The sequence below is a fragment of the Humulus lupulus genome, chromosome 2 (assembly GCF_963169125.1).
Source record: "Humulus lupulus chromosome 2, drHumLupu1.1, whole genome shotgun sequence".
Taxonomy (NCBI): Eukaryota; Viridiplantae; Streptophyta; class Magnoliopsida; order Rosales; family Cannabaceae; genus Humulus; species Humulus lupulus.
In genome coordinates this window covers 10,508,067-10,522,505 of record NC_084794.1, presented here as the reverse complement: position 1 = coordinate 10,522,505, position 14,439 = coordinate 10,508,067, and the positions used below count along the sequence as shown (strand labels likewise).

The following is a 14,439-nucleotide window of genomic DNA, read 5'->3' as shown; positions in this document are numbered from 1 at the left end:
TAAAAAAAATAATAAATATTACACAAATATAACAAAGTTATATTGTTAAAACCGGGTAATCAGAATGTCATATAACTCAATAACCCGTTCTTTCATCTTAATTCTAAATAGACACAACTCATTAAATGGTTGACTTAGTCAACTTAATGTGCAATAAATGGTGCACTTTATTATGTAAGATATTTTACATAATTAAATATTTTGAATTTTGAAAAATATTTATTATGACAAATTTTGGACTCAACAGAAGAGTTTATCGCTTAGACATTAAGCCTGGCCTGAATTAGCTCTTAGATTTGGAATTGGAGCCCATGATTGAGTGAATGAATGATTAATAATCGACTTGAGCATGGAATTAACATGGGTTTTCATATTCCAATTTGACATCTGTGTTGAGGCCCTCAATATTACACACACAATTTGAGTTTATTTTTGGAAAAGTGATTAAATGACATTAAAGATTGGAATTAAGAAATACATGAATTATTTTTTCCTTCCAAATAAACTTATTCTCTAAAGCTATGTTTGGTAGATTGGAGAGGGGTGGAGGAAGAGATGGAATCCCTTGTTTGGTGAGAGGGAGAGAAGAAATGAGAGAAGAGAAGGAATCCCTCCAAAAATAGAAGAATCCAAAAAAATGACAAAATAAAATATGGAAATGTTATTATTATCCTTTAAAAAATTAATACTTATTTTTATTAAAAATAATAATTTTAATAATTAATTTCTTCTCCATCATCCTAACTTAGTTTCTTATACCAAACCACACGAAAGATACGTCCCATTACCGAACATAACTCCAAAAGTCATGCACATTCATCGACTACCGCCCTAAAAATATACACAAAAAAAGTTTTAATGCAAAGAAAAAACACCAAAACAGTTAACCGAATACTTGAGCCAAAATAAATTTCCCAATAAAATATGAGCTTCTGCTTCAAAAACCAATAAATCACCTAAAAAGAAAAAGGTTTGGTAGTTCAATTAAAACAAAACAAAACAACAAAAAAAACTTCAATCAAACAGCTTTTTTTTATTTGTCTTAAGGAACTCTAATAATCCTCTTAAAAAAAGTACTCTAAAATTTTAGGGATATCATTTCATGAATATTTTAAAATAAATTTTTTACTTATTTGATCTTCTTTATAATTATTTTGGTGTTATATAATTTCTGTATATATTTGTTAACTATTTCACGATCCATAATTTTTAAATAAAAATTATATTTAAAAATTATTTGATATATGAAGACTATATTTATTTATATATATAAACATTAAAAAATGAATTATTATTATTATTATTATTATTATTATTATTATTATCCAAACAAAACGAATAAAACAAAATACTAGTATAAACTTACTCATGAATCATGATTTGATTAGGATATGCTTGCATATCATAAATGTAAAGTACAATAGAAAGAAGTTCTTTTTTTCTGTTGTTAAATCAAATAATATTTTCATTGAGTAGAATAATTGACTAGCAATTCTTCAAATATAAAGGAAAAACCACTACCACATCATGGCTTTTTCTAGTTGAATGTTTCCATTAATCTATGAGACAGCACTCGAAGCTCATTATCTCTTGCAGAATACAGAAAAAGCTACAATAAAGGGCGTAGAGAAAAAGAAGAGAAAAGAAAACTACACAAAAACTGACCGAGCTATCTAATGGCTTCTTCTAAGTGAACAAAAAACTACAACCAAGACCAACTAGACCTTTTCCAGACCTTATTCTTTGCAGCCTCTTTCTAAGAAGTGGAGGATAATGGTGAAGACGATGACGAGCCAGGTTGGTTTTTTTCTGCAATGTCCTTAGTAAATGCTTTCTGCAAATCCTCTTTGAGCTCCATGAAGAGCATCTTCTTCTTTGCCTGCTCCTCTGGTGTGCCCTTATCCGGAAAAAAGGCATCATATTCATGCCTCTCTATTTCGTAGTCTAGAAAGTTATTAAGAACTTCCGAGCAGTGTGGGAAGTATAGCCGGCCCTTTTCCACTGCCAAAACATACAAATTGATGATTTCTTAAACACTAAAATCATTGCAGTCAGATGCTAAACATTTTGATCTTTGGTTTCCCCACATTACTGTACAAATTGGTTTGTTTGATCAGTATTAAGTCACTAGTGGTTTGCAGTCATTACTATACAAACTGGTTTGGTTATCATGTGATTGGAACATATTAGTCATTACTATGAAAACTGGTTTGTCTAATTCCTATCCTAACTTCTATAGTTAGGTCACCTTTGGAGAATGAGATTCTTGGATAAGATGGATTCTATTGAAAATTTGGGATAATTTTATTCTATTTAATTCTCATCTTCATATATTTTTATGGTAAAAAAAAATACTACTTTGTATCAAACTTATTTTCTTCTACTTTCACTGTTGGCAGATAATCAACACATTCGTTCCTGTATATTTTCTCTTATATTTTTAATCCATTCCAATCTTATCTATTCCCATCATCCAAACCTGACCCATAGTGTCCAGTCCCATCACATGATAACAAGAAGAAAACTAATATGTTCCTCTATGACACAATAAGACAAACAACTGAGGGGCAAGTTAACTAGATCAAAGCTTAGTTCTTCCTAGCCACTACCCAATTCAGCAAACAACAAAGGATTCAACACTCTTTACAGGCTGCACTTACTTCAGTTACAAGAACCATCTAGAGATACAAATTTATATCTAACTCTTCCTACATAGATTTGGGATAAGACAATAAGTAGATTTGCTATTCTCAAAAACATAAACCAAGTCTGAAAAGTGACATAGAATATGAAGATAAAAGGAAGGTACCTGTTGTAATGAGGAGCTGCAATCTTGCTTGGAGTATTTGGGTCCTTTCAACAGGTGTTTCATTCAAATCAGCAGCCCTTAAGTTCCCACTTGAGCCATTAGATCCTGAATCAGCACCTCCCACGCCTGCAATCTCCAGAGCTAGTTTGGCTTCAGCTGGAAGCATCAGCCTTGCAAATGCCACTACAACATATGAAAACGAAATAAAAATATTATCTTTTATTCTTCATCTGTATTGATAGCATGTTTAATTCCACTAACCCATGTTTCTTTGAATAAGAAGTAACAAGAAATATATGGGTTGTGTTCTTAGAAAGGTAAGGAACAAGTAGTGAGAAGAAGAGTTGAGTTGTAAAGAAGACCTCTGTTTTCGAAGTAGACGAGTCTCGCAAGTAAATCATCACCATCTACTGCTACAGCTACAGCTGCAGGCTCCGTTGCCATTGACATGTTCGTCGGTCCTTCTCCACAACTAGAAATTGAAAAAAATCAGAATCCCAAAAAAGAAAGACAAAAATCAAGAGTCGGAACAAGTAAGATAGAAAAGTGATGAAGCGAAACGAAAGAAGTCAGAAGGATGAAAGTTATGGAGGAAGAAAAGAAGGTTATTATTTTTATTTTTTTTGAGTTTGACCTGAAACAGAGGAGAGGAGCGAAGAATCGAATCAAAATCAAAGGTGACAAAAACGCAGGAAAAGCGGGTATGAATGGAGAAAGAGTGCGTTGAAAATCAAGTGGAAACAAACACGTATAAATATAAGTGTCAATTTCACTACAATATATTATATTATATTTGCTTAAAAATGTTTTAGATCTAAGTTGTAGATATTATAAATTATGAGAAAGGTTTAAAAGATAAGGTGTTTTGGCTTTTGAAGTCACTGGCCCAGATATTACTATATAGATTAAGAGTAATGATGTCTTCACACACAATTATTACCAACATTTATGTCGCAAATCAATTCTACTAATCATATTTATTTAAACCATAAGCTAACAACACATATTAATAATAATTAGAAATATCATATATATTATATATAATATCTTTAATATAAAAAAATATGTAGATAAGGTAAACCATTTGATTTGTTTTTGTTAAATTTAATAGAATATTCTAAATATTTAATAGAATATATTTTTAAAATTAATTAGAAATAGATATTTGTTAATTATATTAATATAAATTTAAATATTATAATAATATATAATACAAAATTAAATGTTTAATAATTATATTAATATAAATTTAAATATTATAAAATATTATTATGATGGTATTATATATATACCTATTTTTTACTAATTATATTAATATGAATTTAAATATTATAAAATATTATTATAATAATATATAATATATAATCTTAATTTTTATTAAAAAATTATCATTTATATTTAAAAAATATTATCATATTATATATTTTTTTTTTAAAATCATAAATAATGTTTTTGGTTTAATTTTTTATTTAATATATTTGTGTTATTTTTTTATATATAATATTATTTATTTATTTATAAATTTTATAAAAATAATTAATAAATTCTATAAATAAAAGCAAATAAATGTACAGAGCACAATATATATACTAGATACAAATAATATAGCATGCACTAGGTTTGCTTAATTTTATTTAATTAATTCGCAATTTCAAGTCTCAAATTTGCACTCCCTTACCCGACACCAGGATAACCAGTACAACAAATGACTTTTACAACTGGGGCAAAGATCTACCCAAAATAAATATTTATTTTATATTGGTAGGTAACATGTATCAATAAAATAAATATTAGTTTCTCCAATAAATAACTGTCATTAACTAAATAATGTATCAATATATACCTCCCTACAAATAAATAATGGACCCATGTAAAAATTATTCGCCCATAACTACGTAGATGAACTTCTTTCGCAGGCCCAAGTAATTCACTCTCACAAATATGTAAATTAAATTTACTTACTTAAACCATAAAACATAACAAGGCCTTCTTTAATTATGTCAGTAGCCCCCCACCATGTTTACAGCCTGTAATAAATAAAACCATCGCCAATATAAACTATTTCTGAAAATTATTTTTAAATTTAAAAAAATTAAATATGTGATTAGTAGAAAATTTGAAAATATAAAAAAAATTATAAATTTGTAGGATTTTAGGTTATAATGATTTAGAATAATAGAAAACTTGATTTTTTTTCTTTTTTATTTTAAAATACTAATTTTAATTTTATTTTCAGAAACATCTGTTAGGTTCTACTGTTTTTAAAGTTTTAAAATAATAAAATGAGATTTGAATACTATACTAATCACAATGTAAATAACTTGTAACGCTTAGAACCAATAAATATCAATACAAACAACCATACCGCACTGGACAAGAATTGTGAGGGGCTAATGTCTTCAAGTGCCTTAACTATGCCTTCATTAAAACATGACACAAATGAAATGGTTTTTCAACTATTCACTTCCAAAACATATTTATAAATTAGTCTAAACAACATTCGTCTATACATGCTGATCATCATAATCTACAGACCTTTTGAATATGTTGTCGACAATGACTTCTTCTTGGGGAGAATGAGACACTTTTAATATAAGTTTAGCAATCAAGAATCAAGATTAATAACCTGCCCATCAAAAAAACATCAGATACAAAAATTAAACTTTAAATTAGGAATTTCACTAAACAAAATCACAACATCCAAACCTTCTTCTTCTTCTTCTTCTTCAAGGTAGCCTCAAAAGCTTCCTTTTACCCTTCTTACAATTCGTGATATACACTTCCTCAACACAACCCTAAAAGAAAACAAATGCTAATCAACACTTGTCTAAAAGAGTGTTTAGCAAGATAGAATTCTTAATTATTAGATTTTAAAAGTTTAAATTAACCAAATCATTTTGAAACATTGACTGATCTAAAAGTGTGTTTTAGATTGATCATTTCAGCTATAATTCCTATGATATGCTTTAGTCATTATTTTCCGATTGATTCCACGTATATAATTGTCGGGTCTGGTTCATTCGGCGTGCTGTGGAGGTCCAAGCATCGGCAATGGGGTCACGAAGTTGCTGTTAAGGAGAAAGATAAGAAAAAGCTAAGCTCAAAAATCAATGGGAGTTTGCTCAAAGAGATTTCATTTCTCAAAACTATTGATGACTCAAAGATTATTCCACTCAAGCATGTGAATATCTGTTTATCAGTGGACTCTCAGTGTTTCTCGACCCATTAACAGTTTTCGGCGTGATTTTTTTTTATGACCGTATATATTGTAGTTATTTAGAGCATCTGCAAATTTTCAGAAAATTCAGAATAGTTTAAAGTACCGAAAACTAGGAGGGTGTTTGGCACCTTTACTAAAAAATTGTTTTTTGTTTTTAAAAGCTAAAAACTGTTTTTTGAAAACAAGTGGGGATGTTTGGTATTGTTTTCAGAAAACAATTTTTAAAAACAAAGTTACAAAAAACAGAAAATTTTGAGAACAACAAAAAGTTGTTTTCAGTTATTCTCAATTTTTTTTTCCTAGCTTTACTTCTTATTTTTCATCCTTTTTTCTTTCAAATTATTTTATCTTATTATTTATTACAAACTTTAAAATATTTTTCTCTTTGTAAATATATTTGTTAATTTTTTATTTAAGATTAAAAAAGAATAAAACTAAAAAAATTGTTTTTAGAAAATATTAACCAAACACATCTTATTTTTTAAAAACTACAAAAACAATTTTCTATTCTCATTTCTAAGAACAAAATTTTGAAAACAAAAAACAGAAAACAATGTCAAACAGGCCCTAGGTTTAAACATGTTGATTTTCACGCACATAAAAAAAATTAGTTACGCGTGCAACAACATATTTAAACTTAGTTTTCAGTACTATAAACTATTCGGAATTTTTTGAAAATTTGCAGGATGTTCTAAATAGCTACAATATACACAGTCATAAAAAAATCGTACCGAAAACTATTCACGAGTCGAGAACACTGAAAGCTCCACCGATATGGCTTAGAGGGAAGCTGTGAGAGAATTCTCGTGTGTATATTTATATATATATATATATATATGAGAATTCTCCTATAGGGGCTTCACTTTAAGCCCTACTGGTAGGGCTCTCAGTGTTTACAACCCGTGAACAGTTTTCGGCGCGATTTTTTTATGACCGTGTATATTGTAGCTATTTAAAGCATCCTGCAAATTTTCAGAAAATTCCGAATAGTTTACAGTACCGAAAACTAGGTTCAAACATGTTGTTGCACGCGTGACTAATTTTTTTTATGCGCGTGGAAAATAACATGTTTGAACCTAGTTTTCGGTACTATAAACTATTCTGAATTTTCTGAAAATTTGCAGATACTCTAAATAGCTACAATATACACGGTCATAAAAAAAAGTCACGCCGAAAACTATTCACGGGTCGAGAAATACTGAGAGCTCTACCGATAAAGCTTAAAGTAAAGTCCCTATAAAAGAATTATCATATATATATATATATATGTCCTTTATAGTTATATCAATTGCTATGGGAGAGTTTGGAAGCTGTATGGCTAGGCACTTTATGAGACAATTGGGTATATACCGATATTTGCTGAAACTTTTAAACTTTTTTTTCTTAATATGGGAGTTAATTTTTTTTATTGTTATTGTTTTGGTTTATTGAAAAAAAAATAAAGATACAATATTTTTTTTCCTTTATTTTTCTAATGCTATTTTGGTTGATCAAGCTAAAGTTGTTACTACTTAGAGCAACTTCAATGCTAATACTTAGAGGGTTGTCATAACCATTTGTGTCAGAATATGGGTCCCTATACTAGATTATTGCAGAGAAAGATTATCAAAAGTTGGCAACATTACCATTTTGTTTTTTATTTTAATATAATTATTTTTTATTAGGGGAAGGAAATGTAATACAAAAAATATTAATATTTTAAGTTGAAGATGCTCTTATGGTACAAAATATATGCTCAACCAATATTCAGACATTTTTTTAATAGGCTATTTATTAGACATGTGGTAGGGTTAGGATTGGAGTGGGATAAGGATAAAAAACTCCTTAGATAAAAAAATAAGAAGAAAAAAAAAACAAATAATACAACATGCATTGTATATACATTTCACCTACTATATATATATATATATATAAAATTTGATGCCTTATATTATCATTTAAAATAGTATAAAATTAGTGTAAAAATTATATCTATCGAACCTAATCCATATATCATCATCTAAAATAATAAAGAAACTAATTATTTTATATTTTTAGTTTTATAACTTGAGAAATTGGTTAATTTTACAAAATGATTGTTGATCATTTTTTTTCTTACTATTTTGGTCCGCAAAATCGTTCTCTTTCTCTCAAACCAATAATGCAATAAGAGCAAAATTAGAATGCTTTTAAACACCTAAAACACTTTTAAAAGTTTATCTAATTACTTTCAAAAGCAGCTTTAGAGTTTTGACTTACCCATCCTATTTAACCACGTGTGCTTATTGATTTTAATCACGTTATTTACTTCTACTTTATGGGTCACCCATTGTGGTGGTTGGTCACTGTTATTTCATCTTTTTTTTTACAAACTTTTACTGCTCACTAAAAATTTTGATATACATTAAATTGTTCTCTTGGAGGGAGTGAAAAGCACAGAGCTGTATTGGGTTTCACTGTAGAACTTGAAGAGCTAAGTTGTAATCTAAAATCCCTCTGAACCAAGTTCGGTTCAAGTCTCTTTGTGATTTCTTGCACTTGTTGTGTTTGAGTTTTTGCTTGAGAGATCTTGTTTGTGCTAGATTACATTTCACACATTCAACAAAAATCACCATTATTGTAATTTTGACATAAACCAAGAATGTGATGTGAGCTTAATTTTAGGTAAATAAACCAACCCAAAACCATTCGAATAAGATAGAATTCATGAAGATGAAGCTCATACAAAACTTCAATACATATTACTGTAACATCTCTAACTGTATTTCAAATGATTGCGTTTCCTAATAGTAATGATAACAAAGTTGTCATAATTTCTATTAAGAAATCAAATCTTTCAAACACAAAGAAAAGGCACAACAACGACTTGGTTTATTGTTTTTAGGCTTAAACTTTGAATGCTTTGCATCAATTTATGAGACCAAATATACAGCTCATGTGTTTCCAAGGCACTCTCAGCTTATCATCTCTTGCTATATGTATATAATACAGAAAAAGCTACAGCAAAAGGTTCTTCAAGAAATCTATGAGAAGAAAAGAAAACTCCACAAAAAATGAGCATACATCTCTAATTAATGACTTTTTCTAACAAACAAAAAAAATCACAATCAACTATTTCTTTTCCGGACCCTATTGTTTGCAGTCTCCTTCTGAGAAGAGGAGGAAGATGATGAAGACGACAAGCCAGACCGGCTGTTTTCCATGTCCTTCGAAAATGCTTTCTGCAGATCCTCTTTCAGCTCGATGAAGCGCATCTTCTTCTTTGCCTGCTCCTCAGGCGTGCCCTTTTCTAGAACATAGACATCAGGCATGTCTATTTCATAGTCTAAAAAGTTATCAAGCACTTCCGAGCAGTGAGGGAAGAATCGCCGACCCTTTTCAACTGCCAAAACATACAGACATTATGATTACTTATACAGAAAAAAAAAAAGTAGTAAAGCTTGCAGCCAGTATCTTAGAATTGATTAGTTTTCCTTTTGTTACTTCATAAATTAGTTCGTTTGATCACTATTAAGTCATTAGTTAGGACTCAAAACTCGGAAAGAAAATATGTTCCAATTTCTTTATATTGCTCCCAATCACATGATGAAAAACTAATATATTACACTTGCTTCAGTTCCATGAACTATGGAACTCAACAAATTTATATTTTGAAGGTTCTCAAAGAATTCTATCGATACATGAATTAAGTTTACTAAGATTTAGAAACTCAAACAAAATTAACTTGAGTCTCACAAAAGTACAGGACAAATTAACGAGCAGAACAGAAGGTGTACCTGTTTTAATGAGAGCATGCAATCTTGCTCGGAGTCTTCTTGTTCGTTCAGCAGGTCTTTCATTCAAATCAACCTCCTTTAAGTTTCCACTTGAGCCTCCTGATCCCGAAAGGCTGGTAGTGTACATTGAAGTTTCATGAGCATCTGCCATCTCCATGGCTAGCCTGGCTTCAGCTGGAAACAGCAGCCTTGCAAATGCCACTGTAACATATAATAAAACTCTTCTCTGTTACTAATTACCATACAATACCAACTACTGATAATATAGTAGAATATATCATATGGTTTTACCAAACAAAAAGCTACAAGAATTTTTTTAAGTCCCAGAATCAAATGAGGCCCTGAGAATCTGAGAACTAGAAAGATGGTTATTGCCAACAAAATTATCCGTATTGCTAATAACCAATGTCAGGAAATTAAGTGGAAAGAGATAATAGCATCACCTCTATTTTCAAAGTAGACCAGCCTTGCAACCAAATCGTCCCCTACTGGCTCAGTTTCCATTGACATGTTTGCAGAGATCGAATTCCGTCTCATCTCCCTTTCTAGAACATCTATGCATATTCGGTCTTTGTTAGATTCCTTTCCCCGCTTTGTATGTCCATTACATGTGTTTTCATGATAATCCTTTGGCCTAGTTAACCTTCGGCAGATTGAAACAGCAGTTTGATCATCAGATGTAGTATCTTTGGAAGAGGCTCCTCGATCCAAAAGTGCTACTATCAGCGATGGCTCCTTGCGCCTTGCAGCCACATGAAGCACCGTTAGTCCCCTGGGATTTCGAAGGTTGACATCAGCCAAATTTAGACCAAGAACCTCCTTCACAACCTTAGGATCACAGTAGGCAACGGCATAGTGGAGAGCATATGCATCATCAAGAGTAATATCAGATTCCTTAAGCAGAAGCTCCACTAGTTCAACATCGTCAGAGTCCAACGCTTTGAGGATTCTCCCAACTCTCTTGTCTTGCACTGGGACCACATTCTCCATCGCAGTATCTTCATCATCCTCCTCCTCTTGTTGAGATTTTCGACGCCATGATTTGATTTGACTAGAGACTTCAAGAGGAAGCTCTTTTTCTAAGACAACATCATCCAGAGGCGACTTTGCCACTCTCTCAATGGCATGTGTGAGCAGCTGCTTCAGCTGGCAGTGGTAGGCTGCCACAACAATTGGGATTACATCTTCTACATAAGCTTTCTCGACAAAGTTCAAAAGTCGACGCTACATGAATTGGAAAAGATCTAGTCAGACATTAAAGAAACACAAATGACTAATACAAGCTTCATTTTATCTAGTAAGTGAGGAGAATTCTATAACCGGTGATATTCCAATGATGAAGGACCTAGCTTCATAAGAAAACAGAGAAACCTGCGTTGTGAACTACATAACTAGAGAACCAAATAGGCAGTAATTCGATAAGGAATTGCATCAAAGCTTTAAATTGAGCTCAGAAATCAGAATCTTGTTGGGATCAATAGTTGGTGAAGGGAAACTTTGAAGCACAAGTCACCAGAATTGCTGTATGTTTCTGATGCAAATAGTTGAATAAATAACAAAATTGGAAGTATGAAGTAGTACCTGAACAAGCAAAACGAGCTCTTTCATTTGGAAAGTAGCAGAAGCATACATCAATTCCACAGCATAATTTATAGCAGGGGGGCAGGCATCATGGGCACAGTTTTCATCCACACAGGTTGAAATTTCTTCTGGTGAAGCCTTAAGCTTTCCAGTTCCAGTATACAAATAGTTCAAGAAAACATCAAAGGCCTCAACTCCAACCTTTCCGTATGGAACCAAATCAGTCATGAGATATCTTGGTTTTCCTTCCTTCATTGAATCAGGATTCTTTTTCTTGAAAAGCTCATGAAAAAACTGACTCCTAGAAGCCAATATACACCGATGAACACTAACCGGAACACCCTCAACAACAATTTCCGCATCAGTATAGTCAGCAAATTCATCATCAATCAAAAGCTTCTCCAGACTGCTACTGAGTTTGCCCAAACTCAGAGTTTCAAGACTTTGCCCAGGTTCAGTAGTGGCTGAGGCAAATACATTATTGTGACAAGTACTGGAACCATTGGAAATATACGAAGATGAGGCAAAGCTCAAGGATGATGTTAGTTCATTCATGTTATCCATAGCTTCAGAATCTTACTCAGCGGAATAAAGAAGCCATCCTATTTGATTGAGCCACTGAAATTTCCATACATTAAAGACCAAAAACAAAAAAAGAAACACCACTCAGCTAAACCATATTACACAAGAAACTCCCCCCCAAAATAAAAACAGCACAAGTTCAGATTTCGTTGTTTTCAGGCAAACCCATGAATTTTTTTCCAAAGCAAGACAAACGATCCAGAGTTGAGCAATGATTCAATGAAATATGTATAAGGATTCAGAAACCCTTGGAAGCTGAAAGCTAAAGCATTTATTATACCATGGAATCTTCAAATGATTGGAATAAAAAGGGTAAAGAGTTAAGAAACAAAGACTACATATGAAGAGTTTGAACAGCTTGAGACCCAAAAATATATATTTATATACATATATCTGCAGCAAAATAGAGGATCAGAGTTCAGAGATTATGATGACAAACCTCGGAGTTGACTCAAAAACTCAGTCTTTGAGATGGGATTGAGCTGAAGGCGATTCAGTCCAAGAAAATAGATGAAGCTTCAAAGAAGAGATTAATGAGGTTATTTTGTGAGAGAATCCATGACTATGAAAAGAAGCAAGAACCATATACAGTTCATAACGAGGTTGATTTTGATCTAATTGGTGGAGAAAGGTTGACTGACCCAATAAAATAAAATAAAAAAAATGAGAAATTAATATAATATTACAATTATCGAGGTAAAATGAAGAGGTTAGTAATGAGATTGAGGGGGCACAGAGTCATAAATATTCTTAAAAAACACTTTAAAATATATCAAAATAAATCTAAAAAAGGAAATAATTAATTATTTTTAATAGAGTTGTACGTACGAAACGAAGGCCGGTGGATTTTGGATAAGCCCTTCCCTTCCCTTCCCTTCCCTTGCTTTTGGGTCAGTGCTTTTAGGTACAGTTGAGCTGACTTTAATTTTACTTGTTGGATTTTTTTTTAACTTAGATCCTGTTCCAACTCACCACCACTCACTTTTTCTGATCACCATTATATGATTGGTATATCCATATTCCATATCATATGAAATAGCCAAATAGAGTAAGAAAACTTGCAAAAAAAAATATATATTTATTTTTAGTGTTTTTTCTGCACCATTCTTCGTACACATTTATAATATTTAAGTCTCAAAATTAATTTTGTATTAGTTAAGTCATTAATATATTCAAATCGTATTGTTTATATTCTTAAATATTTTTTTTTAAAAATATAAATAAATGATAAATCATTTTTAAAATATCTAAACATTTAACTTATGACAATAACAAATATAATACTATTTTCATGTCATTTTTAAATATATTGATACTAGTTTTATAAAATAAAGTATTATTTCATAAAAAAAATATCAATACCTATGTTATTGTTTTATAATTAATATTAATAACTATATTATCTCAATTATTTTAATATTATCAATTTTTATTATGTTTATGCTTGTTTTTTTTTTCATACATTTATTTTAAACTTAATAATATAAAGTTATTTATGTATATATATATAATTAGTTATAAGTTGCAAGGAAAAATTTACAAAATAAAAATAAAGGATTTTTTTATCGGGTACAAATTTTTAATATGATATATATATAAATAATAATGCATATTCTTATTATAATAATAATACAAAACATATACCAAAAAATAAAACAATTAGTATTGTATTGATGACAGATATATAAAAGTTTCATTTTATATTTGACTACCCTAACCAAAAATCAGCATAAAGATGCATATATTGTGGAATAATCAAAAACCAAAAAAATAAATAATCACCTATATCCAATATGAACTATATGAGTCCGCCCAAATTCAAATTTTGAATGTTTTTGTATAAAAATATCACCAGAAAATCGGATTACACAAAGGCTGTCAAATTTAGAAGTTGAAGTTTTTTAATTAGGCATTACTAAACAAAAATGTATATTCTGATTCAAATATTTTTTCAATCTATTCAAAATTTAAAAAAATGGTGTAATCGGACGTTAGTATTGCTGAATAAACTATTTTTCACGACAAGGTATGGTTCTCATATTACTAATGTACATTATTTTTCGATTTTGTTGTTTGTCTATTTCTTAATATCTTTGTTCATCATAAGATTTAGTTTTGTGGAAATATGTTTATAAATGTAAAGATTGTAAGCATGTATAAATCTTATTAAACTACATCCAAATTTCACAGCCACAACATTGTTTCCGTACTTGACTGTACACATTTTCTTGATATCTCCATACTTGACAGTTTGGTCAGGAAAGTATCTGTCACACATCCCATTTTCAACTTGGGCAAAACAAGACAAATCAGAATCTCCAACGCACTTCAATCAAGTTATAAGACCAAACTCAGTCATACTGAACCTAATCCTCTTCTCACCAACATAAAACTGAATCTCATCAGTGTTCGGTTATTTAACCTCTCTAAAAAATACATGGTGCATGAGATGTGACTAATAATTGAAAGGATTGATGTCGATAAGGTGTCCA

General features: G+C 30.5%; 2 protein-coding genes across 2 annotated transcripts; both read right to left on the bottom strand.

Annotated features, from left to right (window-relative positions):
- Window positions 1-1,431: 1,431 nt before the first annotated feature.
- LOC133817252 (BTB/POZ domain and ankyrin repeat-containing protein NPR1-like) lies at window positions 1,432-3,628 on the bottom strand. Its single transcript, XM_062249715.1, has 4 exons — window positions 3,444-3,628; window positions 3,172-3,281; window positions 2,810-2,992; window positions 1,432-2,001 (listed from the first exon to the last, which is right to left on the bottom strand). Exons 2-4 carry the CDS (start codon window positions 3,257-3,259, stop codon window positions 1,757-1,759), a joined length of 516 nt encoding a protein of 171 aa, XP_062105699.1. The 5' UTR covers window positions 3,260-3,281; window positions 3,444-3,628; the 3' UTR covers window positions 1,432-1,756.
- Window positions 3,629-8,859: 5,231 nt separating this feature from the next.
- LOC133817251 (BTB/POZ domain and ankyrin repeat-containing protein NPR1-like) lies at window positions 8,860-12,590 on the bottom strand. The gene is made up of 5 exons (XM_062249713.1): window positions 12,387-12,590; window positions 11,366-11,983; window positions 10,228-11,008; window positions 9,785-9,985; window positions 8,860-9,390 (listed from the first exon to the last, which is right to left on the bottom strand). The coding sequence occupies exons 2-5, from the start codon at window positions 11,927-11,929 to the stop codon at window positions 9,116-9,118; spliced, it is 1,821 nt and encodes a 606-aa protein (XP_062105697.1). The 5' UTR covers window positions 11,930-11,983; window positions 12,387-12,590; the 3' UTR covers window positions 8,860-9,115.
- Between the last annotated feature and the right edge of the window lie 1,849 nt (window positions 12,591-14,439).

What these genes read in the sequence shown, in the direction of transcription:
- LOC133817251 (XM_062249713.1), bottom strand. Translation starts at nt 11,929, where the DNA reads ATGGATAACATGAATGAACTAACATCATCCTTGAGCTTTGCCTCATCT. An exon ending in GGTCTACTTTGAAAATAGAG is followed by an intron (nt 9,986 to 10,227) that starts GTGATGCTATTA and finishes TATATGTTACAG; the next exon opens with TGGCATTTGCAAGGCTGCTG. An exon ending in GCATGCTCTCATTAAAACAG is followed by an intron (nt 9,391 to 9,784) that starts GTACACCTTCTG and finishes ATGTTTTGGCAG; the next exon opens with TTGAAAAGGGTCGGCGATTC.
- LOC133817252 (XM_062249715.1), bottom strand. Translation starts at nt 3,259, where the DNA reads ATGTCAATGGCAACGGAGCCTGCAGCTGTAGCTGTAGCAGTAGATGGT. An exon ending in CGTCTACTTCGAAAACAGAG is followed by an intron (nt 2,993 to 3,171) that starts GTCTTCTTTACA and finishes CATATGTTGTAG; the next exon opens with TGGCATTTGCAAGGCTGATG. An exon ending in GCAGCTCCTCATTACAACAG is followed by an intron (nt 2,002 to 2,809) that starts GTACCTTCCTTT and finishes ATGTTTTGGCAG; the next exon opens with TGGAAAAGGGCCGGCTATAC.